The 26,188-nt window shown below is 36.2% G+C and overlaps 2 protein-coding genes across 5 annotated transcripts in view; both read right to left on the bottom strand.

The window, feature by feature from the left end:
• Window positions 1-2,544: 2,544 nt before the first annotated feature.
• On the bottom strand, window positions 2,545-9,992 carry LOC106926197 (ras-related protein Rab-5C-like). 3 transcript variants are annotated; one of them, XM_015000960.2, is made up of 6 exons: window positions 9,874-9,992; window positions 7,734-8,031; window positions 6,018-6,169; window positions 5,193-5,315; window positions 5,008-5,101; window positions 2,545-3,824 (listed from the first exon to the last, which is right to left on the bottom strand). In XM_015000960.2, exons 2-6 carry the CDS (start codon window positions 7,900-7,902, stop codon window positions 3,691-3,693), a joined length of 672 nt encoding a protein of 223 aa, XP_014856446.2. In that variant the 5' UTR covers window positions 7,903-8,031; window positions 9,874-9,992; the 3' UTR covers window positions 2,545-3,690. The 3 variants fall into 3 exon arrangements, with proteins under 3 accessions (XP_014856446.2, XP_014856448.2, XP_014856447.2); XM_015000962.2 differs by having other exon boundaries at window positions 9,848-9,931; XM_015000961.2 differs by having other exon boundaries at window positions 9,816-9,906.
• Window positions 9,993-19,097: 9,105 nt separating this feature from the next.
• The window catches only part of kcnh4b (potassium voltage-gated channel, subfamily H (eag-related), member 4b), a 46,252-nt gene continuing 39,161 nt past the window's right edge, over window positions 19,098-26,188 (bottom strand). Inside the window, exons 14-17 of one of the 2 annotated variants that reach the window (XM_088016563.1) lie at window positions 25,189-25,280; window positions 23,121-23,197; window positions 19,832-20,030; window positions 19,098-19,798 (exon numbers count right to left, since the gene is read on the bottom strand). In XM_088016563.1, coding sequence (XP_087872689.1) covers window positions 19,098-19,798; window positions 19,832-20,030; window positions 23,121-23,197; window positions 25,189-25,280 — 1,069 coding nt within the window. Of the gene's footprint in view, window positions 20,031-23,120; window positions 23,198-25,188; window positions 25,281-26,188 lie in introns of both variants that reach the window. The other variant, XM_088016562.1, reaches the window with a different exon arrangement.

Raw genomic sequence — 26,188 nt, 5'->3', positions numbered from 1 at the left:
TCCCCTGCGAAACACAACCCAGATAGGGCGTTCCCCATGTCCTTGGTATTTAACAACATTCCTTTCTGTCCAGGAAGATGGTAAAAATACGTCAAATTCTATGTTTTCTGTAAAATATTAACATTAATTTACAGTCCCAATAGCTAATAAGATAATTCTAGTAACCATGACCTCATTTCCTGTCTTGAAGGAAGACTACAAACCCAGAAAGGGCAGAGAAACACGTTTATTTTTCAGGCCACATTTTCATTATTCTGCTAAGCTGCTCCCCTAAACACAGTCAATTTCAGTCAGGCTCTCAGCCCATTATAATTCACAGAGGCCAAGCATGAAATGAGTTTCTTTTTTGACAGAACACATCTTGACTGACAGCCCAACAAATGAGAAATCATTTACTGTGAGCAGAGCAGTCGCTTTTCTTTGGGCAGAAACGGCGCCATATCGGTGAAACAGTGTGTGTGTGTGTGTGTGTGTGTGTGTTGAGCCAGCGATGATAAATTTAAAGTATTGTTAGTGGAATACAAACCACAAAAGCAAGTTAGAAAAATATAGACTGGAAGTATATAATTTAATGTAGATTAAAAAGATGTTTTTTTCTTTAAGCAGCCTGCTTAAGCTATGTTCTCTATTTCTCAATTTTTCATTTTATTTAGGTGAACCTGTGGGATAAATTTAAACCATTCAACATTTTTGCTGATCAATTCAGGTCATTTTTAGCCTACCTGTGAAAATTAAATACCTGGATGCCTATAAAATATGTGAAATAATGCATTTACGTTCATATTTATGTTTCTAAATAAGGCCTGCAAATTTATTTTGAAGCATATTGTTCAAACTTGCCAACCTGGAAACTACAAATAAAGCTAAAAAATGTAGCTGTATAACTTGAAGTGAAAAAACTGTTTCTTTAAAGCTAATCAGGTTGTTTATTATTTTTCCCCCAATGGAAATTGTTAAATATTTCCTTTTTAATGCTTCATTTATTCAGAAATGTTGGTAGGGGGAGGATTAGTTCCCAGGGGGCATCCATCCGTAAGGTTTTGTTAGGAGTGACCAGATGGAGTCACTAGTCAATAGTAATCTTTAAGCAGTACAAAAACCAAAATATAATCAGAATTTCAAAGTTTTTTTTTTTTTTTTTTTTACCCCCCAGTATTTCAGCCAAAAATCTGCTAATTTGCAATGTTGGAAGCAACTTTTTAGCCCACGATTTCCTAATTTTGGACCAAAATATGTCATCAAACATTCAAAAAGAGGCAAAAAAGCAAAACAGTATTTACATACATGTAAATAAGTGTATGTACAAATGTCCATGTTTTCACATCATTTAGGAAAATACCTATAATATTGAATGTGCTCTCGTTGTGGTTCTTTTATACAATAAATATTTAATTTGCTTTGTTTATATAAACCAACAACCTGGAAAGACCCTCTTCTTTCAGACGTCTCAGAGTTTTCTGGTTTTAGGATTTAAGTATTGTGCTACCATCTAGTGTTGGGAAATAGTTACTCATTAATTTTTCCCCCACAATATTCAAACAATTCTATTGTTTTTTTTTTAAAATCAATTCTAATTCTAGCTAACCAAAATTTCTCTAAGAATTTAAGTATTTCATAGGATCATAAATTGTCTGTTTCAGTGCTTACAGGGTAGGATTTTATTAACGATATCTGCAACTAGAGAAAGCCACAAAAGGTCATTGCTTGACAAGATGGGTTTTCTGTCACAACGCTGTGATGGAAAATTGAGTGGAAGGAAAAATGTAGAAAACATCAAAAGCATCTTCGACTGTTGGCCTCTTTTTAGATGCAGGTAATTTTCATACTTTATTTGTAAATAAAAGTTCCAGTGTCTGGAGAAAGAGTGTAGAAGACAAAAAACAAACTTCTTTGCAGTTTTCACAATTGGTGATGATTTGGGAAGCCATCTTGAATGCTGGTTTTGCCTTTGATTTAAGTTTTTATCTCAAACACACAAAATCTTATCAAGTAGTTTTGGTGTAGTTTCTAGTGCAAATATCTTAACAAAACTAACGTATTGGTAACTTTTAGCAAGATATGGAGGTTTGTTTTGAGTAATTAATTTCTTAATATTGATGGAAAAGTTCAGATTATTTAACTTAAAACATTTTTCCCCATGTTATAAGTTAATTTATCTGCCAGTAGAACAAGAGATTTTTCATCAATATTAAGGAATTATTTACTTAAGACAAACCTCTAAATCTTGCTAAAAAGTTACTTTTATGTTAGTTTTATTTTAAGCATAAAATATTTGCACTAGGAACTACAGAAAAATACTTGGTAATATTTTGTGTTTTTGCAGTGCATGAATCAAATAACATTTTACTGGTCTTAGATTATACTCAAATGTTTTTAGAAGGGGAATTTTGTCATTAATTTTGAACTTAAAAGAGTTTAACCGAATTGTAATACTGAAATATCTAGAAAATATTTTCATTTTTTAAGCAAATGTTTTCATTTTCATCCAAAAAACTAAAACTAAATGTATTAAAATCCCAAAATATAAACGAAACAAAACAGAAGAAGTCTTGAATGTTATTTATTTTTTTGATTTACATGTTATTTCATATCTCTTTTTAAAAAATGACTAACATCTCGGTGTTAGTTATCAGGACACAACAAATGAAAGCAACTATATATTTTTCCAACATTTCAGAAGCTTTTTTATGAGTGAACCACCAAATCATCACTCCTCAAAAAAAAAAAAAAAAAAAAAAACAAGTTTGTGAGCATTTCTAAAACTATCCGTTTCATCGGAGTCCTTCTCTGAAATAACATTTACATTTCTAGTGGGGTGTGGAAATCCGAACGGTCCGATCCTTACTGATATGGGTATGGGAGATGCATGCCTGTCAGATTATCTGCACTGCTGGTTGTAGATGAACCTCACTGTGTTTTTCAGCAATATTTGTGCAAAAGTCAGCAAGTTCCCCTCACAAAACTGATTCATTTCAGGCATTTTCCCTTAAAGACATTGGAGGCAACGACGTTCTTTACAGGTTACGATCTTAGTAATCTTTGTAGTATGTGTGGATGCACACAAAGGTCTCACTATACACATTAGTAACTACGGAGTTAAATCCCAGGTGCAAACAAACAGGTATGCAATCATGTGAATTTCATTGTAATAAGACAAAAAGCTTCATCGCTCTGCTGCTTGCAAGTTTAGCATTAACAATATTGCGTACTGGTTGACTAAATAAAGATCAGCAATTAAGGAAATGACAGACATCGACCACATGTGTGTGCATATATTTATACACATGCACACACACGCACGCGCACGCACACACACACACACACACACACTCTTTGACTCAAGCATTCAGAACAAACACACATGCTCACCCAGAACAGCAGCAACCTGAAGATAGCGCTCTGAGAAGCCAAACAGACGGAAGATGAATGGGGTTTTAGACAAACAGTGGAAAGGCGGTAAAGAAGTACTGGAGGATGCTGGGAGTTCCCTCTAGCTTATGATTCTCGTTAAAGTTCTTTTAATCAGAGGATCCAGATAATCACATCTGTAATATCAGATTAAGTACAGGAGAAGCGAGAGGCTCTGCCCTCCTCTGCCTGCCTGCCTGCCTGCCTGCCTGCGGTTTAGCTACATGTTGTCCTTAAAATGAAGTTCACGGCTCGTTCTCCAAATTCGTCGTTTTGCACTCGCTAATGGCCGCCGCCGCAGCAGCCGCCCCCGCCGCTGCGGCCTGCGGGGGTCGCCTCTTGTAGATCCACCCCGGTTCTTGTCCGCCCGCCTTGTCCTGCTCCGCCCTGAGGCTCGCTCTTTGGAAGTTTCTTTGCTATAGAGAGACAGACATTTGAAAAGAAATGAAATTTTCAGCAACAAAGTGTTGTTCTGAGATGCACGTATGCATTTCTGTTTATGAGTGTTTTTCTGTGTGCAGATGCAGATGTGCTCATATTTGTTCATAGGTGTGAAATCATGTTATTTATGGGTTGCGCATTTCAAAATAGGTAATAATGAAACTGCTGTAAATAAAGGTGTGAGCTGGGGGAAAGAAAAGACAGGAAGTCGACTTCAGATAATGACAAACAGAGGAGTGGTGCAAGGAATAAAACTTAAACTCTCTCCTGTTCAAGCTAAAGTTAATATGCTAAATGTGTTTGTCATTCTGTCAGACACAAGCCCTGGTATTTACTGATGATGATGATGATGATTATAAGAAGAGTAATTTTATAATTGTTGTACCTCGGCCTGTCACGACACATTTTGCTGGACGCTAATTGTTCCAGAAGTTATTGCTATAAACAATAATATTGTTGTATTGAGACCATTTTTAAGTAACATAATGATAATGGCAGAAACACATTCTCAAAGATCAGTAAACTTTAAATTCTAGTGAACATTTTATTCTGGAACTGGATGACATTTTAAATATCCCAAGTAAATAAACAAAACAGCAAATAAAATGAATTTTGAAGTCTTTATAAACAAAATTGTTCTTAAAAAAGGACTAGTTGAGATCAAAACACCAAACTGAAAACTTTTATCCTCCAGGTTTTTGTAGAGAAAAGAGAGATAAAAATAAATTATGTCAATGGAAATTGAATTTGTTTTAATTTATTATGTGATTAATTGATTACAATACAACTTTAGATTTTTGATTCCTAATGCTGTTGATACAAAGTGTCTGAGCATCTTTAAAAAGTCTTAAATTAAATTAAGGCTTTAGAGTGTCTTAAATTCATTACAAAAACAAATAAGTTGGCCTATTTAATATTTAATATTCGATGTAGTTTATTTTTCTCTTCAGACAATGAGAAAACTCTCTTCTATATCCTCCATTTCTAATTTAAACTACATACGACTGCAAACAAATGTTAATCACTCTGAAAGTGTAGACTTCTTAGTTACCACCCCCACTCTTTTCTTCTCATGAAATTCAATCCAATCAGTTACGATTGTGTTAACCAGCTGCTACCAAAAATATCTGTTGGTGCGAGACCTGACTCGCTACTTACCGATGGCCATAAAAATTTCATTGACATTCATCGCAGTCTTGGCTGAAGTTTCCATGAAGAGCAGACTATTGTCGTCAGCGTACGTTTGCGCCTCCTGGAAATATTATTTGTCAAGATTTATCTTTAACTGATTTGAAAACAATATCGGTGTAAAATTTTTCAGAGATATTATTAAATCTTCCCACCTGAAACTCCACTGCTCTCTTGTCAGCGATGTCCGCCTTGTTGCCTGCCAGAGCGATCACGATGTTGGGACTGGCTTGCCTCTGAAGCTCCTTCACCCAGTTTTTTGCACGAGTAAAAGTGTCCTAGTAAACCAGTTGACTGGATTAGCACGATTCTGAAGTTTCAAGATGTTTTTAAGTGAAGGGAAACATTTTCATCACTCAGGGAGACACAGGAAGCCACAACACACATCCAAGCAAATCAGACAAAAATGGTGTCAAACGTTTGTGCTACCTTGTACATATGAGACAAAATTGGTGTTAATCTACTTGACTACGTTTGTGCAGCAAATATTTTATTTGTGCTGCTTTGGGTATGATATTTGGGTATGCTTTGGGTATTAATGAAACTTTAAAGGTAATTTTACAAAATCAAAATTACCTTTAAACTTCAGCACAAACAAAATATTTACTGCACAAACATAGTCGAGTTGACTGACACTAATTTTATCTGGTTTGATGAAGGTGAAGGGCTCATTGGCCTTTCATGACCTCTGGAAACATTTCTTAATATCTTTAAAATGACAGCGTCAAACAAAAAGTTTAGCTGCACAAACGTAGCACAAACTTTTGACCCAATTTTGTCTGATTTGAAAAAGGTGGGAGGCCCAACTTCACTTCGGTCATCCTACAAGGATTCATGTTTCAGAATATCTTGCATAATCAAAGCAAAACTTTCAGTCTTCTAGCTTAACATAATCTTTTAATCAGATTGCAATTCATTCAACGACTAAAAAAAGCCATCTTTGTTCATTTCAACTCTTTGATCCTGCAGCTGATACCCACTGTGTTGGTTATGTCGTAAACCACGATGGCTGCCTGAGCGCCTCTGTAGTACATTGGGGCGAGGCTGTGGTACCGCTCCTGACCCGCTGTGTCCCAAATCTCAAACTTCACAGTGGTGTCGTCCAGACAGACCGTCTGAGTGAGGAACGCAGCTGAAGGGCAAACAGCATCAATATGTTCTGATTAATACTTGAGGTTCAGATGGAAGATCGGACAATTAGACAATCGGATCAGGTTGCATTGTGTCCACTAAAGGTGGGCAAATGTTTTGAGAATGAGTTGGTCGGGATTACAGGGATTGAAAATTGACACCATTGTGATGGTGTCAAGAAAGGCAGCAAAGAAAATTTCATGAAAAACATCAAGAACAGGCCGACATTGTGCAGGAAGGACCAGGATTTTTTGGTCTCAATGGTAGTTTGATCATGTCCTCAGCTGCATCCAAGCGATTAATCAATTATAGAAATAGTTGTCAACTAATTTAGTTAGCTGAGAAGTGGAATTTACAAACACACAAAAAAATGGTAATTTGCTAAAAAAACAAACAAACAAGAAACTGCGCATGTCCATTCAAGGAATGCCATGTTATTGCACTTTAAGGAACAAAATAATTTATTTATTCATTATTTTTAATATTTATTTTCTTATTTAAAAATGAATGCAATTATTTGTTCATTTGTATCTTTTCATGTATTTTTAATTTGGAAATAAAATGCAAACGAAATGTTAAGTGAAATGTGTAAATTTTTTGATCTGATTAACAGAGTAATCATCAGAATAATCAGTAGATTACTAAAATAACTGTTAGTTGCTGCTCTGGCTGAATCCCATGTGGTTAACTCTCATCATTAACCAATTTCGGCTAAAACATTGGCAAAAATAAAGAAAGCAAATAAAAAATTACTCAGAGAACAACTGCATGACAATCCAGGAGCGATTCGGTCAAGACCGTGATAACTTTATGGCTCAGCAACTAAAACGAAGGCCAAAGAAATGCTTCAGATGTTGTTATATTATTCATATTTGGATATATATAACTCAATTGAAGCCATTGCAACTTATAAAATGGGTATCACTTAACCACAGAACATCAATGAAACAATAATGAGGATATAAGGTTGGTGAAAAACATTTCTGACATTCTCAAACGTTTTGGCCAAGTCTTATTTAGCTAAAAATAAATCATTGATATGTCTTCATTCCCCAAAGTATAGTTTATTTAATTTCAAATCAATAAGCACTATTATAATACATCACTGTTATATCTAGGTATCCATCCATTTTCTTTACACCCTTAGTGGGGTCGGGAGGGTTGCTGGTGCCTGTCTCCAGCTAACGTTCTGGGCGAGAGGCGGGGTACACCCTGGACAGGTCGCCAGTCTGTCGCAGGGCAACACAGACAGGACAAACAACCATGCACACACACACTCACACCTAGGGGAAATTTGGAGAGACCAATTAACCTGACATGTTTTTGGACTGTGGGAGGAAACCGGAGCACCCGGAGAAAACCCACGCATGCACAGGGAGAACATGCAAACTCTATGCAGAAAGACCGGGGCAGGGAATCAAACCCAGAACCTTCTTGCTGCAAGGCAACAGCTCTACCAACTGCACCACTGTGCAGGTATGTAAAATCAAACTGAAGACTTGTTTCTCTCCTTTAAAGACCCTCAAACTGCATCTCTCTCCATTTCTTTATCAGTTTCTTTTTACCTCCGATTGTGCTCTCCTGGAATTCGTGGAACTGGCCTTTAACGAAGCGCAGCACTAAGCTGGACTTGCCCACGGCCGACTCCCCCAGCAGCACCAGCTTAAACTGGCAGATTTTGTTTGCCGCAGCAGCACCATTAGGCCGATTTGCTCCACCGCCGCGCCCAGCCATTGGTAGTCAGAGGAACTGCAGGTCAGCAATATGTAACGTCAGGTGCGGAGTCCGAGGATCAGCGATGGCAGCAATCGCACTACTGGAGAGGACACCAGATGGATCGCACCACAGCGAAGAGTTCAGGTCCTTGACAGGAAAAATAAAAAGATAAAATTCAGTGGTGGACAGGGTTTCCCCCAGAAAACTTTCTAAACCCGGTGCTGATGTCATTCATCCAGTTGGCCGCCATGTTTTTGAGTTAAAAAATGTTTAAAGTTGACAGGAAATTTGAAAATATCACATGATATGCATTATTGGAAGATTAATAACTAAATACCAACTATAAAGTCTTAAAAAAAGGCAATGGTTAAAAGAGAAATAAACAAACAAATAAATAAATAAAGCTAAGCCTGGTGGGGACACAAGTAAAGTCTGGTGGCCCGCCAGGCTTTTAATACACTGAGGGAAACCCTGGATGGAAATAGGAAAATTTTAGATTTATAGTCCCATATTTAAGGCACTGAAACCTAAAAGATCGATATTAATTGATATTACTTTGATTGTGTGGAGCACAGAGTAGCACAATGCTCCCCAACCTGCTGCTGCTCATTACTGATCAGCTGGCTGAAAGAAGCCTGACACTTTTTGCATTTGGTTTCAAGAAAGACCAATTAGGAAGATTGGAAATATTTCGGGTATGTTCCAGTTAAAACTTAGCTAACTTAAAACATATATTTAAATTTTGTAATAAAATCAAAACTAAGGAATAGAGATAAATCAATGCTAAATAAATATACATTTACATTTCAAAATAGTCAAAACAAAATGTGTCAAACTCAAGGCCCGCGGGCCAGATCTGGTCCGCCGTAGCTCTTTATACAGCCCTCTAGACTCCAGTTTACATCAATAAGTCCTTCCAGTTTTTCACAAACCCTCAAAATTCACACAAAAATCAATAAATTCCCACATTGTTTTTCTGATTTAACTGCAAATTTTTCTCAAAATTGGTCAAAAACACAGAGTTTAATTTACTGCTGCTTGACCTAGATCATACTTTTGTGTAAATAAAAATCACAATCTATTAGTTTTTACATTGCAAATAAACAATGATGTTTTTATCCCTGTGTACTGCATTCATGACGTCAAACAAGGAAGTTATGAGGCTGTGTTGGTCTGGAAGTGAGATTGAAATATATGCCAACAGCATTTGCTATCTTTGTTCTCGTTTTGTTTAGATTTGTCCTTTTGAAAAGCGGTGCGGGGAAGAACAGCTCATCTTTTCAAAACACAATTAAAATCTAACTTTCGAATCGAGTGCAAATAATGTCGGATAAACATATACAAAATAATAATAATAATCACAGAATTCATGATTTCCACTTAATTAATAAAATAAAACTGTAATTCGGAAAATACAGTGACCCTAAAGCAGAAAGAGTTTTCATTAAACGTTAGCAAAGGTCAGATAACTAGTTGTTTCTGCTGTACTTTGATCACAATGTTTTCGTTGATATTATGTAAAGGTAAATGTTAATCAACATCAAACAATACCACGGCTTCAGCTGCCAAGTTATATCGAAATAGACCAGAAAACATCGCTCTACTGTCCGCTAAACTCCTAAACTATGATAGAGTATGTACAATAGAGGAAACTGGCCACACACAGCTAGTTTTCGTCTCAAAGCTGAGCTTTAAACCTTTAACCGCACTCCCATGAACAAAATATTATATTTTATCTAAAAACCACAAACAAACTTCAAGCAAATCGACGGTGAAACGTCCCAACGTATTTTGTTAAACTTTAACCGTGTGAGCGAACTGAAACAACAGCAGAAAATTAGCTCCGAGGCTAAAGCTCTATAAGATGAGTTAGCAGAGCTAAACTAAAACATCCTCCGGCTCAAACAAAGAGCCAACAGAACATCTCTTACCAAGGAAGAAAGACTACACCGATTCTACGCACCCAGTACTTAGTTATGCGAGTCTTACCCCTTGTAAACAATTTCTCCAATAACAGTTTCAGGTCCACTAAATTATTCGCTTCCGCTTTGTGGGAGCAAAACACTTCCTGGATTCTTCAGTCATGTGACACAAGGTCAGAGCCAATCAGATAGCACGTGGTACAGCTACGTTTTAAAACGGAGGGGGAAAAAAATACGCAAAAATAAATAGAATTTTAAAAAATAAAATGCATTTTATATAGGCCTAATTGTAGCTAATCAACATCTCAAGAATTGTATTTTAACATTTGACCTTAAGTTAACCACATTAATACTTTAAGGGCTCATCTTGATTTAGAAATGCGAATAAGTTACTCTTAGGGGCTCCGTAAAATATATAAAAAATAAGAGCCCACTGCACTGAACCCCATTGAAAACCTCATGATTATTCCACCAAATATTGATTTATGAACTCTTCCTGAGTTCCTGTTGTTTCTAAATGAATATGAACTTGTTTTCTTTGCATTATTTGAGGTCTGAATGAACTGCATCTTTTTGTTATTTTGAGCAAATAAATTCTACATTTTTGATTGGAATTTAAGAGACATGTTTTCTGTAGTTCGTAGAATAAAATAACAATGTTCATTTTACTCAGCCTATAAAACGTAAAAAATCAGAGTGGCTTCTTCATTGTTTTCAGAGCTGAATATCATATAAATATATTTTGTAGATTGGTTGACATATCATACCAAAACAGCAAGAAATACAAATGTCATGTTTGTTTTTTGTCTCTCGGTTTTTGTAAATTACCTTCTTCTAATTGCAGACATTACAGCTATGTCTTTTGGTAGATATCTTCTACGCTTTATGTAATATTCAACTTTTTGCGATCATTTTTGGTCCCATTGAAATGAATGGAACATCCCATAATTTCACAAAAACTCTGCACCCTGACAGCTTATACTTCCAAATATTCACACTTTGAAATGCCATTCAAACTTTAAGATGTAGTCAGACACTTCAATTACTTCTGTTTATTTCACCTTTTTCATATGTTTTACAGATTTAATAACACTTGTTTGTTATATTGTTATATCTTTGATGATTTAGAATCCAAACCAATATTTTATGTTCTAAATGTTTTTTATGTATTTATTTTTTGATTCAGTTACAATAATTCACCACAAGGTGATCGTAGAATTGAGTTTTATTGTGATATTGCACAACACACAATAAATCAAAGTGTATTTTCAGTTTAAATGAATTTATTTGCTTGTTCTCAGTTTGAATCAGTTGCAGAGGTTGGTGCTGCAGCAGCTGGCAGATGACAGGCCGGGATAGTTCACCTTCCTGCAGTCGCTTTCTCTGTAGCAACCCCTGAAGTAAAAGGGTTCTGTGAAAGCAAATGCAAAAGATAAAGAGTATTGGAAGCTTTCTTTTCCTGACAGTTTTTGTAGATGGTCTCGTATAAAACTTACGTGGTACGCCGTAAAAGTTGGCACTGATGCAGACACTGTCAGAGGTGATGCAGGTCTCTATAGAACTTGGACATCGTCTTTTACCGCCACAGTGACATCTCAAGGCTTCATCTAGAAGAAAAATCCTTTTTTACACTTAAACCTTCATAAAAATGAACAAAAATACAGAAAAAAAACAAAACAAAAAACAAATATGTGTATCAAAGGCTATCACACTGCAGCCTGAAGTGACGGATTATTATTATTATTATTATTATTATTATTTTTTTTTTTTTTGCCGTAGTCGTTCACACTTCCAGATATAAGCGACCTGTATTATGTGATCTCCAGTATGAACCGAAAACGACATGAAAGTATCCCACATGTGCAGTAGAGGGCGCAATTACGTCACACATTGAGCGCGTGCTTAGTGTTTTGCCAACCGCCGTTAAAAAGAAGTAAGTCTTGTTCGTGTTTGCGGAAGTAAACGTGTATGCTAAAGGTGGAGCATAGCTTGGATCTGAGCCAGCATATTAACAACTCAATCCTTATTATTTTCCGCCATGATTGTTGTTTTTCTTGGGCGTATCAGGACGCAGAGTAGTGACGTTTGTCGAGTATCAGTGACGTTCAGGTGGATGAATGCGACCTGAACGTCGCATTCGTCCTTTAGTGTATCCGATACGAATCCGATATCCAAGTGGCCCTGGGTCGCATTTGAAAAAAATCTGTCTTGTGTTGTTCAGACTGTCATAAAAAGGTCAGATACGGGTTGCATAAAGGTAAAAAAATCTGAATTGGGTCACTTGAGACTGCAGTGTGAACGCAGCCTAATAAATAGTTATAGAGAATCACAGTTACTTACTTTGGCTGATGAGCAGCAGCAGCATAAAAACAGCAAAAATAACAGCCTTCATGTTTCACAGTCTCTGTCTTGTCTGTGCAAGTTTCTGGAAAACAAAGAAATAATGCAAGAAGATTATTTTCTCTATTACTGCTCCAATTATTGATTGTAAAACATAATCCAGAGATAGAAAACGCATGCAGCTAACCTGGTAAAATGTCCCGCTGGAATGCAAAATGTTAACTGTACACCAGTCAGATCAGAGGAGTCCTTTTATTGTACCTTCATTGCACAAGCCATAATTTTTTAAAGTGTTTTTTCTAGAGTGTTGCAATGCTGGGCCGGGGTTTCAGAAAAACACACATTTACACAACTGTTTCACAAACAAAATGTCCCGTTATTGATTATTTTGTCAGTGCAAGCACGTCTCTGTGTAATCAAGTTAGCAGTAATGATTTTCTTTTTTCTGTGTGAGGAAATTTGTTGCACAAAAACACATCTGACTCAGAATGAATGAAACCACACATGATGTACAGGGGTCATCTTGAGCCAACATGTTTTTCAGCAGATTTTTCATATGTTTCCAGGCATCTCTTTCTGTCACCAGAATATAATCTTTAATTATTTTTCATTTTTTTAAATGCATAAATGACAGATGTTTAACTCACAAATTCTGAATAAATTTGGCTGTCAGTGCAAAAGTAAAGAACATCTAACTAAAAGAAAATATCCTAAACTTTTCAAAAATGCTGCAAAATAAGAATTTAAAAAAATTATCACGTTTATCCATGCTTCCCTTCACTGACTCCTTGTTAAATTTAGAAAATAATTTTTAAAATTTATAAATTGTGCCTTTAAGAGTCAGATATTGACACTGATAAGTTAATTATTAGTAGACTGTTCTTGTTTTTGATTCAGCCGTGTAACTGTGTTTTTTCCTGATTTTCACAGTCCCAACTACCTGGGAAAGGTAAATAACTGTGTCAAACTCAACATAAAAATATCTTAATTTCTCCATTAAAACTATAATGAAAGTACAGGTCATCATTTCATATTGCACCACGACAATTTCCGTTTTTAAATTTGTACATGATGCTCTAGCTAACATCTGTGGAGGTAAATTACATAAGAACATAATCTTCAAAAACATTTTTTATTAACAGGATCTCTTTATGGGATTTCAAAATGAGGCATGCCAAGATAATGTCAGAAAATTCTGCAAACCTATTTTATTAACAACTAATTCACAAAATGAAAACTTATTTTTAAATTGTACTTTTAAGAACTAAACAAAGAAACGTTTTTGTTTCTGAAGTGAACCATGGATCCACAATGAACAATAAAAAACTGCAAACAATAATGAAATAAAACTAGAACTAATACAATACACACATTCAGACTCCTCTTATACCCTCAGGGGGTATAAATAAATGTAAACTTAACATTTTGGGCAAAACCTTTATGCGGAATAGTTTTTGAAAGATCAAAGCCTCTTTTAGCGGATAATAAAAAATAAAAAAAAATTTAAAGGCACGTGGAGCCTTTGTTTACAGAGCGAGCCGAGGTCCCGGCAGCTGGACCCACCGGTGGGTCCGTCGGGTTCTAGGGGTTAAGGACCTCAGTGTGTGACAAGGCACGAATCGCACATTTGACAACTGAAAAATTTGAATCATGTTCTAGTTTAAAGTGAACATCTGGGATATATTTGTGCATATTACCAACACACTGAAAATATGTCAGAATAATAATATTTGTAATAATAAATTAATCCTGTTTTTATGTATATGATTTTCCGTTTCTGTCTCTTTTTAGTAGATAAATATGCTGAATACACCAAAGCATCTGCACCTTTTAAGAACAGTGAAATAAATACAAAAATTTAATTGTGTGCATTTCAACACACGATGGCGCAATTTCACAAGAAAAAACAACAAGTGGGTTTCTCTCAAAAAAGACCACAGAAGGACGGATTCTGACATAATTGGCAATAAAAATAGAAATAAATAAATGGCTTGATAGAGTAATTTAAGTACTAAATGTAATACAGTAAAAAAAGAACTTTCCCAACTTATTTGACTATACAGTGTAAAATAAACAGGTATAATTTATTTAATATGATCTTTTTATGTTTAATACAATGAAGAAGTCTCCAGATTATCTATTTTAGTTTGTTTTTATTAGCACAAACACGCGTCGTGTCAGTCTGGATGTTTACGAAAATGCAACTTAAAAACTGTCAAAATCCCAGCAAATTGTTTACATCTTTCACAGATGTAAAACATTTGAAAGATTAAAGATTGAAAGAAAAAAAGATTAAAGAATTACAATGCAGCTATTTCACAAATTAATTTACAAAGTCAAAAGGCTTTTTTTTTCTTTTCTGGAAAGCAAGCTTAACTTCAAGGCCAGAGAAGAGAAATAATTAAAAAACAGCTTCACTTTTGTTTACTCCAACAAAAAATGTTTAAGGTATAAAATATATAGATTTTTTATTTATTTATTTATTTTTTAATGACTGGATTTGCCAAAGAGTCTCAAGTCATTTTATTTTATTACTCCTCTCAAGCTTAGGCTGTTTTTGTCACATGGGTGCATTAAAGGTTTAATCCTCCCAGAAACAAGTTAAATCACTCCTTTAATCACTTTCTGTTTCCCTCATTGGGCTTTGCTGCTGCTTTCGTTTGAATCTGCCTCATTTCTGGTGAGTTCTGCTTAATTTCTGGCCCGGATCTGTTTCTCTGTTTTCTGTTAAGTGTATTAATCTCTTGTTGTCCTCAGATTCCCTGAGTTTTCCTCAGATTGCCGTGTCACCATGGCTCTGTTCGGTTCTTTCTCAGATTCTCACTGTACTCTCACTGATTGCTGGGCCTTGGTTTCGTTCTTTTCCATCTTCGTGAGATGACACCGAGTCACGACGCAGGCGGCGAGACATAATACCCCATCGTACCATCATTGCACTGCATCTGCCTTTCATGAGCTGAGTTTACATAGCATCTTAATGTATCTAATACAGTATACTAATCTGATCTCTGTTTAAATCTTAAGCAGTTTTCCTGTCCTGTTTTTTTGCCCCTCCCAAAAAAGACTTCTCTTTTCCCTCCTGAATATTCTTTACAAAGTCATCTGATTTAACACTTTACAATTTCTGTTATTCATTTGTTTAGATAAGAAGAAATAAAAAAGTGGCTCTGTTAGTATATTCTTTTGATTAATAAGACAATCTCTGCAAAACTTTATTAATGTGACAGTTATGGAAGTACAGATGTCTGCAGATTTCAAAAATAAACTGAGGAGAATTAAATGACAAATTATGCAAAATTTACTGCCTGTCATATCAGACAAAGGTTCCTAAATCAGTAAAATAGGAAACACTTGTCAACAACCAAAAGGTTGTCTGGGGTTTTTCAACTGTTTTAGGGTAATTTTGATGTGCTGAATCCAAACATCACATTGGTTTTGCTCAAAAAGTCAACTTTCTGAATTATGGAGCAACATGAGGATCGAAATGCATGACTTGTTCTCACATGTGGATCATTTTCCTGAGAATCTGGGATCAGTGAGCAGAAGAGAGTCCATCAGGACAGAAAAGAGACGGAGAACATAGCACAATGAAGACGTAACGTTCAATTCACATGTACTTACCCTTATCAGTGTTTATTATATCATTTAATTAATGCACTCTGTTAGAAAACATTTTCTTTCTCCTAAAACCTTTTTTTGGATGAGATATTAACAGAAATTGACTGATAATGTCACAAAAATGTCATCAATTTAGTCTAGATCAAATTAGAATAACCTCACCTGATTGAGAAAAATGAATGTCATTTTTGGACTAAGCGGTATAAAATAGTCCTAATTCAGTTGACAAATATAAACAACTTCCAAAAAATATTTTTGTAACCCAGTGTAATTAGTCTCTCTCAAGAATATTTCCACTTCTTTTTAGAGTTTGTGAAAATTTAGTAAAAATATACACATTTGCTCAAGTCTTTTCGTTTTCCTTTCTTTTAAACTTGTGATACATGCACAGTAAAATGATGATTTTCAACAGTGGCTGAAAAAAACGAGTTAATCTTATAGAGCACAGGAATCATTTTCAACTTTCAATTTATGTATGTTATTCACTAAAAAATAAACAAGTAAAATATAAAAACTAAGTTTCCACAGGTGTTGGTACGACTAGAAATCTCTTCAAAATAAATGTAACTGCAGCATTAATAAAAACAACAACGTATTCTTCTAAAAACCGTCTGACAAGTCTCCCAAACATAACCATGTGGGGTTTGTTAAACTTTACTTATACACTAACAGGATTAGTTTGCTTTGGCCAGATTTGGGAAAATATTATTACTATTATTTTATATTTTTTCTTTCTTTCTAAAACCATTTTATTTGAGTCAAACATAAACCAAAGACTAAATTAGTCCCCCAAAATTTTAAGCATAATGTGGTAGAATCTGTGGTGTTGTGGGTCTACTGATTGGCTCAATCAGCAGGATAATGAACATTATTATGCAGCCAACACAATGCAGTAAAGATACTCAGGATGCGGTCTCAGTTTTTTATTTTCACAACCAAGGAGAAACTTTCAGAAAGAATAAAATACTCTTAATTAATCAGGAAAATTTGTGCTTCCCTCTGAGGAATTTGTGTGGATGAACACGATTTAAATGTTCCACTTTAATATGGACATGTGTTTTATATTCTTCAGCAGACGTGTGTTTCGAATGCTTACTACAGAAAATATGGTGAAATTTAAATTTTAAATATACTTAATTTGACAGTGTGGAAATGTATTTAAATGTCCAGATCATTTGCAGGGCATAGAAAGTAAAAGTTCAGTGGATATACAGCAGTCTGAAAAGAAAATGCTGAATTTTGGAAAGACATTCAATAAAATAATAATAATAAAAAAAAAAATCAGACAATCTATGCAGTGCACATATTCATACATGCAAAGTGAGGCATGCCATTGTAGTTCCTCTCTATATGAAAATATCCAGTAGCTCAGACTAACTTCCTGTATAAATACAGTATTTGTTTACACAATCAATAATAGATGTAGAAATGTAGAATGCTTACACACTTTTCCTTAGGAAAAAGAATAAACAACTTTTACCATGCAAGAGAGGTAACAGGTTTCATAGATGGCAAAATGACTGAGGACGCTGGAAAAATATACAACATATACTGCGGCTCCTGTGGCAGAGCTGAAGACACACTTCTGTAAAGCCGATATAATGCACAAAAACATGCTGTTGCATAGAAAGTGACAAATGCAGGAGCCCAAGAGTTAGGATGCTAACAAAAAGTACAGATTAACAATCTGCTAGAGATGGTTTAAATACTGTATGAAGATGCATGTTGATAAAGTGACAATAGATGCGTTTCCATTACAAACGTTTTCCGATAATCTGCTGTCGGAAAAACACAATTTTGCAACTGAGGTGTTAACATAAAATAAGAAATTGAATTAAGATCACACATATATAAGCTTGTTTATGTGCTCAATCATTAAAATGAATGCCGATGATGGATCGAAACATTTATGAATTGTATTCATATTTCAGCCACTGCAGTAGTGCCCATTACCAGACATCAGCGTCGAAAGCTACGTTCACAATACAGCATGAAGTGACTCAATTATGATTTTTTTTTTTTTTTATCAAAACGGATTTTCTTTTTGCCGTGGTCGTTCACGCTTCCAAATATATGAATTGTATGCATTCTCCTGTGTGAACTGCAAACGACCTGAACGTGTCCCGCATGCGCAGTAGAGGGCGCAATGACGTCACACAGAGCGTGCTCGGTGTTTGCGGAAGTACACATGGATGCTAACGGTGGAGCATAGCTTATGAGTTTGAAGTTGTCCGACCGGAATCAGTACTTTAGCAACTTAACCCTCATTATAGTCCGCCATGGTTGTTGTTTTTCTTCCTGCTTGCGCGTATCAGGACGCAGAATAGTGACGTTTGTCGAGTATCAGTGACGTTCAGGACCTGGCCGTTGAGACTCGGGTCTCATTTAAAAAGATTGGATAGTATCGCATCAAGTGGTCTGTATCGCATTCGGAAAAAACCCGACCTGTATTGTTCAGACTGTCATGAAAAAATCGGATACATGTCGCATTACGGCAAAAAAAAAAAAAAAAGTCACTTCAGGCTGCAGAGTGATCGCAGCCTTATTTACTCGTTGAGGGACACGCTCCTTATATTATAGGGGCAGCTACATATGTAGTGTTTGGGGGAAATTTGAGTCGGTGAGTTTACATTACAGCTACGGATTCAACAAACTCAAGTTTTGATGAATTGTCCGACGCTGAGAGCTCTGGTGGAGCCAGCTGCATGTTGTCCAAGGAGGTCAGTTCCCACAAATAAGTGTGCTGCTGCTGTATACAAACTGGTTGGATGGGAAAAAGTTTTTCCATTTCTGTTTTGCAAAAAACACCAACTTTGATACGGCTCACAAATCTATGGAAGCCGAGAGAGGACGTTTTCATAAATATTTTTCCCAAATGATTTTCTCAAGATAACGAGGTAATTTTCCATTTTTCTAAGATAACTTCCTGTTTTCCAAATACCCTTTTCCCTGATGGTTTTCTAGAGATAAAGAATTCATTTCCTGATGACTTTTGAGATCAGGAGTTTTAAATCTCATTACAGCCTTTAGATGGATGCCACATGCGATTGTGCGTAACGGCATGCATTGAAGGATGGAATGAGGTTTAACACACAGACTAATAAACAGGATTAACTCATTATCTCCAGAAAACCATTGAGAAATTAACTAGTTATCTGAAGAAAACAGGAAATTAACTTGCTATCTCAGGAAACTATTGGGAAAAAATGTATGCGGGAAACAGAAATTTCGAAATTGGCATATGAAATTATTTACACAATTCCAATTTGCGCAATTTTATGGTTAGTGGAAATGCAGCTACTGTTGCCAAGTCTAACTCAAAAGTGGATGTTTTCAGTCTGTGAGGTCCAGGCACCATGACTGCTCGGTGCTCTGAGTTTGACCGCCGATGCTGGACCTTCGCGATGACATGCTCTCACTGTCCCTACTTTCCACAGAGTCCCTGTTGCCCAGCAGACACTCCAAACTGGTGTGCTCTGAAGCAGAGGGGTCGCCCAGTGTGAGACAGGGCGCTAAAACATCCATCTGTGGCGATCCCGAATCCAGAGAGGAGTCGAACGGCTGGCCGGGTAACGCAGGCGGTGAAGAGGAGGCAGCAGGGAGGGAGGAGTGCGAGTCGTGGATCTGGAAGGTCGAATTGTGACCCAGAGCATCACTGGAGGTTTGAGGCATTGGGTCCAGCAGGCTGTGTGTGGATGTACCTGCTGGAGCGCTGGACAGAAGGCAGGCGAATTCATCGCTGTCACTGGAAGGCTGCAGACACAGCGTGGGATGGGACTGGCTGATGGAGGTTGGACCAGCACCGAGAGGTCGGGACTCATCCCGACTTGAATGACGCGCCAAGTCAGGACTTCCACCGACATGAAACAGAGATGGGCTGGTCCATACAGGTAAAGTCATGCTCTCAGTGCTATGGCATAAACCTAACTTAGATGAAGAGTTTAGTGAAAGTCGTAGACAGGCATTAGAGACTGGTGTGGTAGACTGGTTGCTATGGGACTGAACAGTTTCGCTGTAGCTCCACTGGGAAGCGACTGGTCCACTTTGGTGGCCCCGGGCTTTGAGACTCTGCGGACTGGTATAAAGGCAGTAAGCTGTGGAGGTGCTGGGGGCTATGGGAGAGCTGGACACCGAATGAACAGAGTGAGGAGTTGAAAGGCAGGGGGTTTTGTGGTGGTGGTTTACAGATACATGAGCCTGGAGGAGATGCATCATGTTGTGAAGGCTCTTGGTGAGTTCTGATACTTCTTGGTTTAATACGCCCACCTGTGTAGAGCACATAGGTATGTTATTACTACTAAAAAGCTTTTTACAATAATGTCAAGCAAAGTAAACTTAAAAGAATAGTTCCGAATTGTTGAACTAAGGTTTGAATTCAGTTAAATCCAGTTGGAAGCTAAAGCTAGCAGCTACTCCAATAGGGGACCAAGGTAAAGTGGATTTCTGCAGTCATTAAACCAACTCCAATCTCAAATACATCACAGAAGTCAGTAGCGCCTGCAGCTGCATGGCTGTGCGCACCTTGAGATTTTTCTTTAAGTAAAAAAAATTAAAAATAGTTTGATTATTTTTTATTATTATTACATAACCCTCTTTACTATTAAAACTGTGGAGAAAACAAATCTTGTTCAAAACATCTTGTTAGTGATTCTTGAGAATAGGGACAAAACAGGTCCTATGGATAAAGCACAAAATTTGAATAAAATATACACAAAATATATATTTTTTTCAAATGTCTGACTAAACTAACCTGGGTCATGTGAGCACAACAATGTATATTTTTCTTTTTTTTGCTGAATATTTTTTTATTTTAAACATTGTAGTTGGTGGATGATGCCTGTAAAAGCCCTTGTCCAGGAGCAGAACTCAACACATTATAATAGTTTAAAATAATTAAAGAAATACTAAAATTATATATTATGACACTGCAGTATAAGTAGTCAGACAAATAATTATAGAGGTATCAATAAATTGAATTAAAAATTATTTTTATATATTTTCCAACTCCACTGAAATTTGTCCCTAGTTTTTGTCAACACCGTCAGAAATGAAAAGAATGTAAAAAAACAGGCATTATTGGGGGGCACCAGAACTTCTGAGGACCCCATGACCACTTCCTTTCTCTTCCTTTGCTAGGAGGGCTAGTTAGCTCCGGTTAGCTTAAGTTATTCTTTAGTTTTTTCTTCTGTTTTATTCCTAAATTGTTTGTCACAACCATGATGTGTCAACACCATAACTGACAATTTACAAAACTTTGATGAAATTTTGTGAAATAAAAGCTTAATTCTGGTAAACTGTAAAGATTTCATGGACCTGATGAGCTACAATATGGCCCCTTCAGAATAACGTCATATAAATTTAGGTAGTTTGGCTATTTGTCAACTCCGTCAGAGTTTTTGTGACTTTTTCAGTGAAATTATTGTCAAATCTCACTTAAATGTGCAATTAATTCATTTTAATGTATTTTACATAAATTGCATTACTTCACATGTATCAGGTATTTTTTTACTCACTAGTTTGTCACCACCTTCAGTTCTTAAATAATATTTTTTTTGTTTCTTGAGAAGCATTTGTCTGTAAAAATTAGTAAAATATCACTAATAAGGTATTTTAAAAATTATTTTATATTTATTTTTGTCAGATGGTGATGACAACGTTCTGGGTCAGGTCGATTAAAAATGTAATTTAAAAAGAAAATGTTGCAACTGGGAGCCTGCACCTTAGCATCTTTACATTTCCAAAACATTATTTGTCATATTTGCGTACATAAGGTTGAGAAATAATAATACATTTTTTGGGGAAAATTAAAACCCATTTTGTCCCTATTCTCAAGAATCACTGTTGTACGAAGTGCAAATCTGTGAGTCTGTGGGGGTAAGAATACCAAATCCTAAATCAGTTTACTTTTATTCATTGGCTTAGTGCTTTTTCTGCAGGCTAAAAATGAATGAGTGGTTGGAAAAGAGAACGAAGAAAGAAAACTCTCCAGGTTTCGCCTACATTGAAAAGTGCTCTTAACAAACATGGAAGTAAAAATGGATCGAAACAAAATGTTTTTAGGTTTGGTAATTGAATTGAACTCAGATTGTAAGGAAGGAGCCCACCATCATATTCCAGTAACGATAAAAAATCCTGAACAGTTTAAATCCTTTAAGTCTTCCCAAAGGAGGGGAATTAATCAGCTTGTGTGATTGAGGTTTATTTGGTGCCTTATGTGTGAATATAACCACAAAGGTGTCCTAATGAGAGAAGAAGAAAATATGTCTGGAGGGAGGGTTGGGTCAGAAGATCCACCTTAGAGCTGCACACTGTCCTGAGTTTTTCTGAGTCAGCACTCCTGATGTTCTTCTGCATTGCAGAAGTGCCCTGCTGATTAATTAATATTAACTTCTGACAGCACCTTACTGGGTCCATCTGGATGCTTACGCTGCACCAAATGTAACTCCACTTACAGTCAGATTAGGTGCAAAGCATCAGTCAGAAATGATGCAACAAAATACAAAGTACTATTTCTGGCACCCCTGGAAAATATGTTTGTTTTTAAAATATAGCAGGAGCATAACATCACAGACTAACTTGCTGGTGCTCCTTATATATATTTAGTGTTTAATATATTTATTAGGCGTTTCACATAAAAAAATCACAATTCCAACAAGGAAGAAAAAGAAACAAACAAAAAAACAACCAACATCCTCGTAAATACAGTCACCTGCGAGGTATGTAGCAAAACAAAATAAAAAATTAAACAATAAGACTCCTTATATTTAATATATATATATATATATATATATATATATATATATATATATATATATATATATAAATCATCACTTAAGATATAAGGTTCTTTTCTTTTAGTCACTCCTTAAAATGGGAAATACAAAAAAAAAACAAGCAAGTTACCAACAGTAGTTTGGAAATGAAACTAAAAAGGAAAAAAAAGAAATTTTCTGTTCTTTCATCACTAAAATAAACAATAAAAAATAATTGTGGAAATAGTGACCTTTATTTTTGTGTAACTTGACAAGAAGAAAGTCAGAGAAAAAGGGAAGACACAGAAAATATACGTTACTTGCTCCTCTACGTTGTAATATTTATTCCCCACTGAAAAATGTCCTCAAAATAAAGGTTGAAATAATAAAAATAAAATTAAAGAACAAAAATAAATCTTGTTTTCATATAAGATTAATTTGCTTCAAGGCTATTCACACATTGCTACCAGGGGTGCCAATAAGTAAACAAAATCCCAATTTGTGCTTGTGTAAAAATTGGTTATATCACAATATATATTTGCAAAGGTAGAATTTCAAGGGCATGAATCATATTTACCCTTAATCCTGTTTTAAGTCACTTTACCTTAAGATTTAGCTGAGCTATGCTCTCCTTCACCTCCTCCGTCTCCTGCAGCAGAGTGGCATTTGTTTGTGTGGATTCTGAAGAATTATGAGAAGAAGATAAAACACATAAGAAAAAAAATACAATCACATCACAGAAATCTTGACTTAATGTGAGTTTTAATAGAACATTGTGGATCTATAGATTCAGAAAAGATAAAATTATTGCTGACTTATGCCCTGTTCTGGTTAAGAATGTGCATATTTTCATTTTTTATAAAATTTTTCCATTTGTGAAAAACATTTGAAGTTTAAGGCTTCTGCGTTGTGAATTGTGTGACATGGTAACAGATTGTGTTAACACAGAAAAGTGAAAAAAGAATAAATAGTTTAGAATCTGCATGAATTGTTCTGTAGCAAGAAACTATATGGGCAAATTTACAAAAATATGCATTTTTCTACGTTTTATTCACATTTTTTATGCACACCACCTGCTTTTTTCTCTGGATCAATGACACAAACTGCACTGATAATACTGAGAAATAGACACCAGAGTTACAAGCAATATGCAGCTTTTTTGCCTCGGGTTGCAGTTTTCCCCACAAATAAATGGCTGTAGGAATTGGAAAATGTTTCTTCACTGCAAACTCCAGATCCAGAAAGATTGAGACACTCCTCATAATCTATGAACAGAGCTGGTCTTTGAGAATCCAATGCTTTTTGCTTTGGTTGCAGTTTACACAAATATAAATAAATATGTGACGATTTTTAACTAAACCAAATTAAATGTGGTGAAATGGCATCAGAGCAGCTCTTGTGTGAGAAGTATGTGAAACACAAATGACTCTTTGGACATATTTAGAGGATACAAAAAGCTTTGTGACATCATCCCAGAGAGAGTAATTAGGAAGCACAGTGCACCAGATGAACCATGAAAGCAGATAATACTTTGTAGCCAGCACGTAATAAAATAAAATATTTCTCCATACGTTGGCTCTGATCAATGCTAAAGCATTAGTCACTGTGAATTTGCTCTTCCTTTTCTCCTTGTTTTAAATTATTAATGTTCCGCAGCAGCAATTATATGTGACATAACTTAATTTCTGCTACAATCTGAACCAAAATGCATTTATTCAGAAACATAAGATTTGGAACTTTAAAGGGGATCAAATCTCCTCTTGCAGACTTCTCTGCTCACTTGCTCAAAACCAAAAATTACCGTCGCCTGGCAACCTCTCGGCCAATAGAATGAAAGTGTTATAGAGGGTGTGTTTGTTTTCTTCTAGTGGGTGTACCTGTGTGGCTTCTATCGATTGTAGCACAAGTATCGGCTGAGAGGTTGCCAGGCGACGGTACTTTTTTATTTTAGGGGCGAGCAGAGAGGTTTGCAAGCGGAGATTTGATCCAAGCAGAGAAGTTTTGAGCATGAGGAGAAAGGTTTGAGAGAGCACAGTGAATATTTGAAGGAGAGCAGAAGTTTTGAGTACAAGGAGTAAGTTTCAAGAAGAAAGACATCAAGTCCTGCTTTCAAACTGAAAATGTTAGCAAAAGTACTAAAAGTTTTGAGATCAAGACATGAAGTTTTGCTTCCAAACTGAAAATGTTAACAAAAGTACTGAAAGTTTTGAAAACAAATGACATGAAGTCTTGCTTTCAAACTGAAAATGTTAGCAAAAGTACTAAAAGTTTTGATAAGACATGAAGTCCTGCTTTCAGACTGAAAATGTGTGCTCTTGAATTATAGCAGAAAAATTCCCCCATATGTTTCGTACCACAAATGCACTGCGAAAACTGCTAATTGACTCCAGTAAAGTAAATGAACCGGACCTCGTGTGACCTGAAGCCTACAGACCGCCATCATCAGCAGAAACTCACACAGTGTGAACCCCGTTCTGACCTCACTTGTCCTTTCACATGTTCTCTGACTCTGTGGACACCTGGCTGTCTTTCCTTTCTGCTGCGCTCTCAGATTTCCCCAGAAGGAGGCAGGCCTGCCTCACATGCACCCAGTGTTTGAACTCTCCGGTTTACCTCCACGCCATCTGGCCTCCAGCTTACCGCCACGGCTGGGGGGCGGCGGTGTGTCTTACCTGGGGTGATGCCACCTGTTCTGGAGCTGGGCTTGCTGTGCTCCACGGTGAAATGGAACGTGTGGCTGTTGTCTTCGATGCCATCTACAACCCTGATAGGAGGGATGGGGAGATGGAGAATGTGGGTTAACGTTACAGTAGAGCGTTTTCAATTATCATCAGAGACACAAGATGATCCAAGAATGTGCCATGAGAGCTGCAGCTGGCAGACGCCCATGTGGGTTTCGATGTGATGGGATGAGATATTTGAGCTGTATGAACCAGCCCTTACCCACATGTGGAGCTTACTGGGTGATACATTATAGATACAGACGGTAGGAGCAGCAAGATAAGGCCCTCCAGTAATGAAATACAGTGACATCTGCTGTAATATGCATTTACAGGAGTTGTGGGACTTTTGTTCTCATATATTCGCCATCAGACTGAGCATCGTTCTTCTTTGGTGTTTTGTGTTGGAGTGAACTTCAACACTTCTTAAAATTATACCTGTGTGCACAATTTGAATTTATTTGGGATTTTCTCTAATCCACACTGTTATTTATGCAGACAGTCACTCTGATGTTTTGTAAAATCTACTTTAGCACTTTGCAGAGAATTCAACTCTTTGTATAAGCATCTATAAGCTCCTAGCATAAACCTGACTGGATATGTGGCCACTCTTATTACTGACACCTTATATCATACGTCTAATAATTTATTAAAACATCATCCTATTCCTCTTCATGTCTCTTGTACCTCTCCTGTCTTCTTGTTCCCAGTGGGTAATTTGTTATGCAGACAGCAGTGAAGAGATTAAAAAAAAACACAAATACATCAAGGCTGCAACTGAGGATTTTAGTAACTGATTATTCTATCCATCAGGCTGAAAAATGGTTTGAATTTTCATTTAACCATTTAAGCCTTTTTTATGCCATATCAGAAATACACTAAGATGCAAATAAGTAATTCAATTGCTTTTTTAAATAAGAAAACAAACATTTTAATGCCTAAAATGCAGCAA

This window comes from Poecilia mexicana, unplaced genomic scaffold, assembly GCF_051168715.1.
Source record: "Poecilia mexicana isolate PSO_F unplaced genomic scaffold, ASM5116871v1 scaffold_19, whole genome shotgun sequence".
In the NCBI taxonomy this organism is placed as follows: Eukaryota; Metazoa; Chordata; class Actinopteri; order Cyprinodontiformes; family Poeciliidae; genus Poecilia; species Poecilia mexicana.
The sequence above is the reverse complement of the archived record's forward strand: the minus strand, read 5'-3'. Positions and strand labels throughout refer to the sequence as shown.

What these genes read in the sequence shown, in the direction of transcription:
- LOC106926197 (XM_015000960.2), bottom strand. Translation starts at nt 7,902, where the DNA reads ATGGCTGGGCGCGGCGGTGGAGCAAATCGGCCTAATGGTGCTGCTGCG. An exon ending in CCAGGAGAGCACAATCGGAG is followed by an intron (nt 6,170 to 7,733) that starts GTAAAAAGAAAC and finishes TTTGCCCTTCAG; the next exon opens with CTGCGTTCCTCACTCAGACG. An exon ending in AGAGAGCAGTGGAGTTTCAG is followed by an intron (nt 5,102 to 5,192) that starts GTGGGAAGATTT and finishes TAATATTTCCAG; the next exon opens with GAGGCGCAAACGTACGCTGA.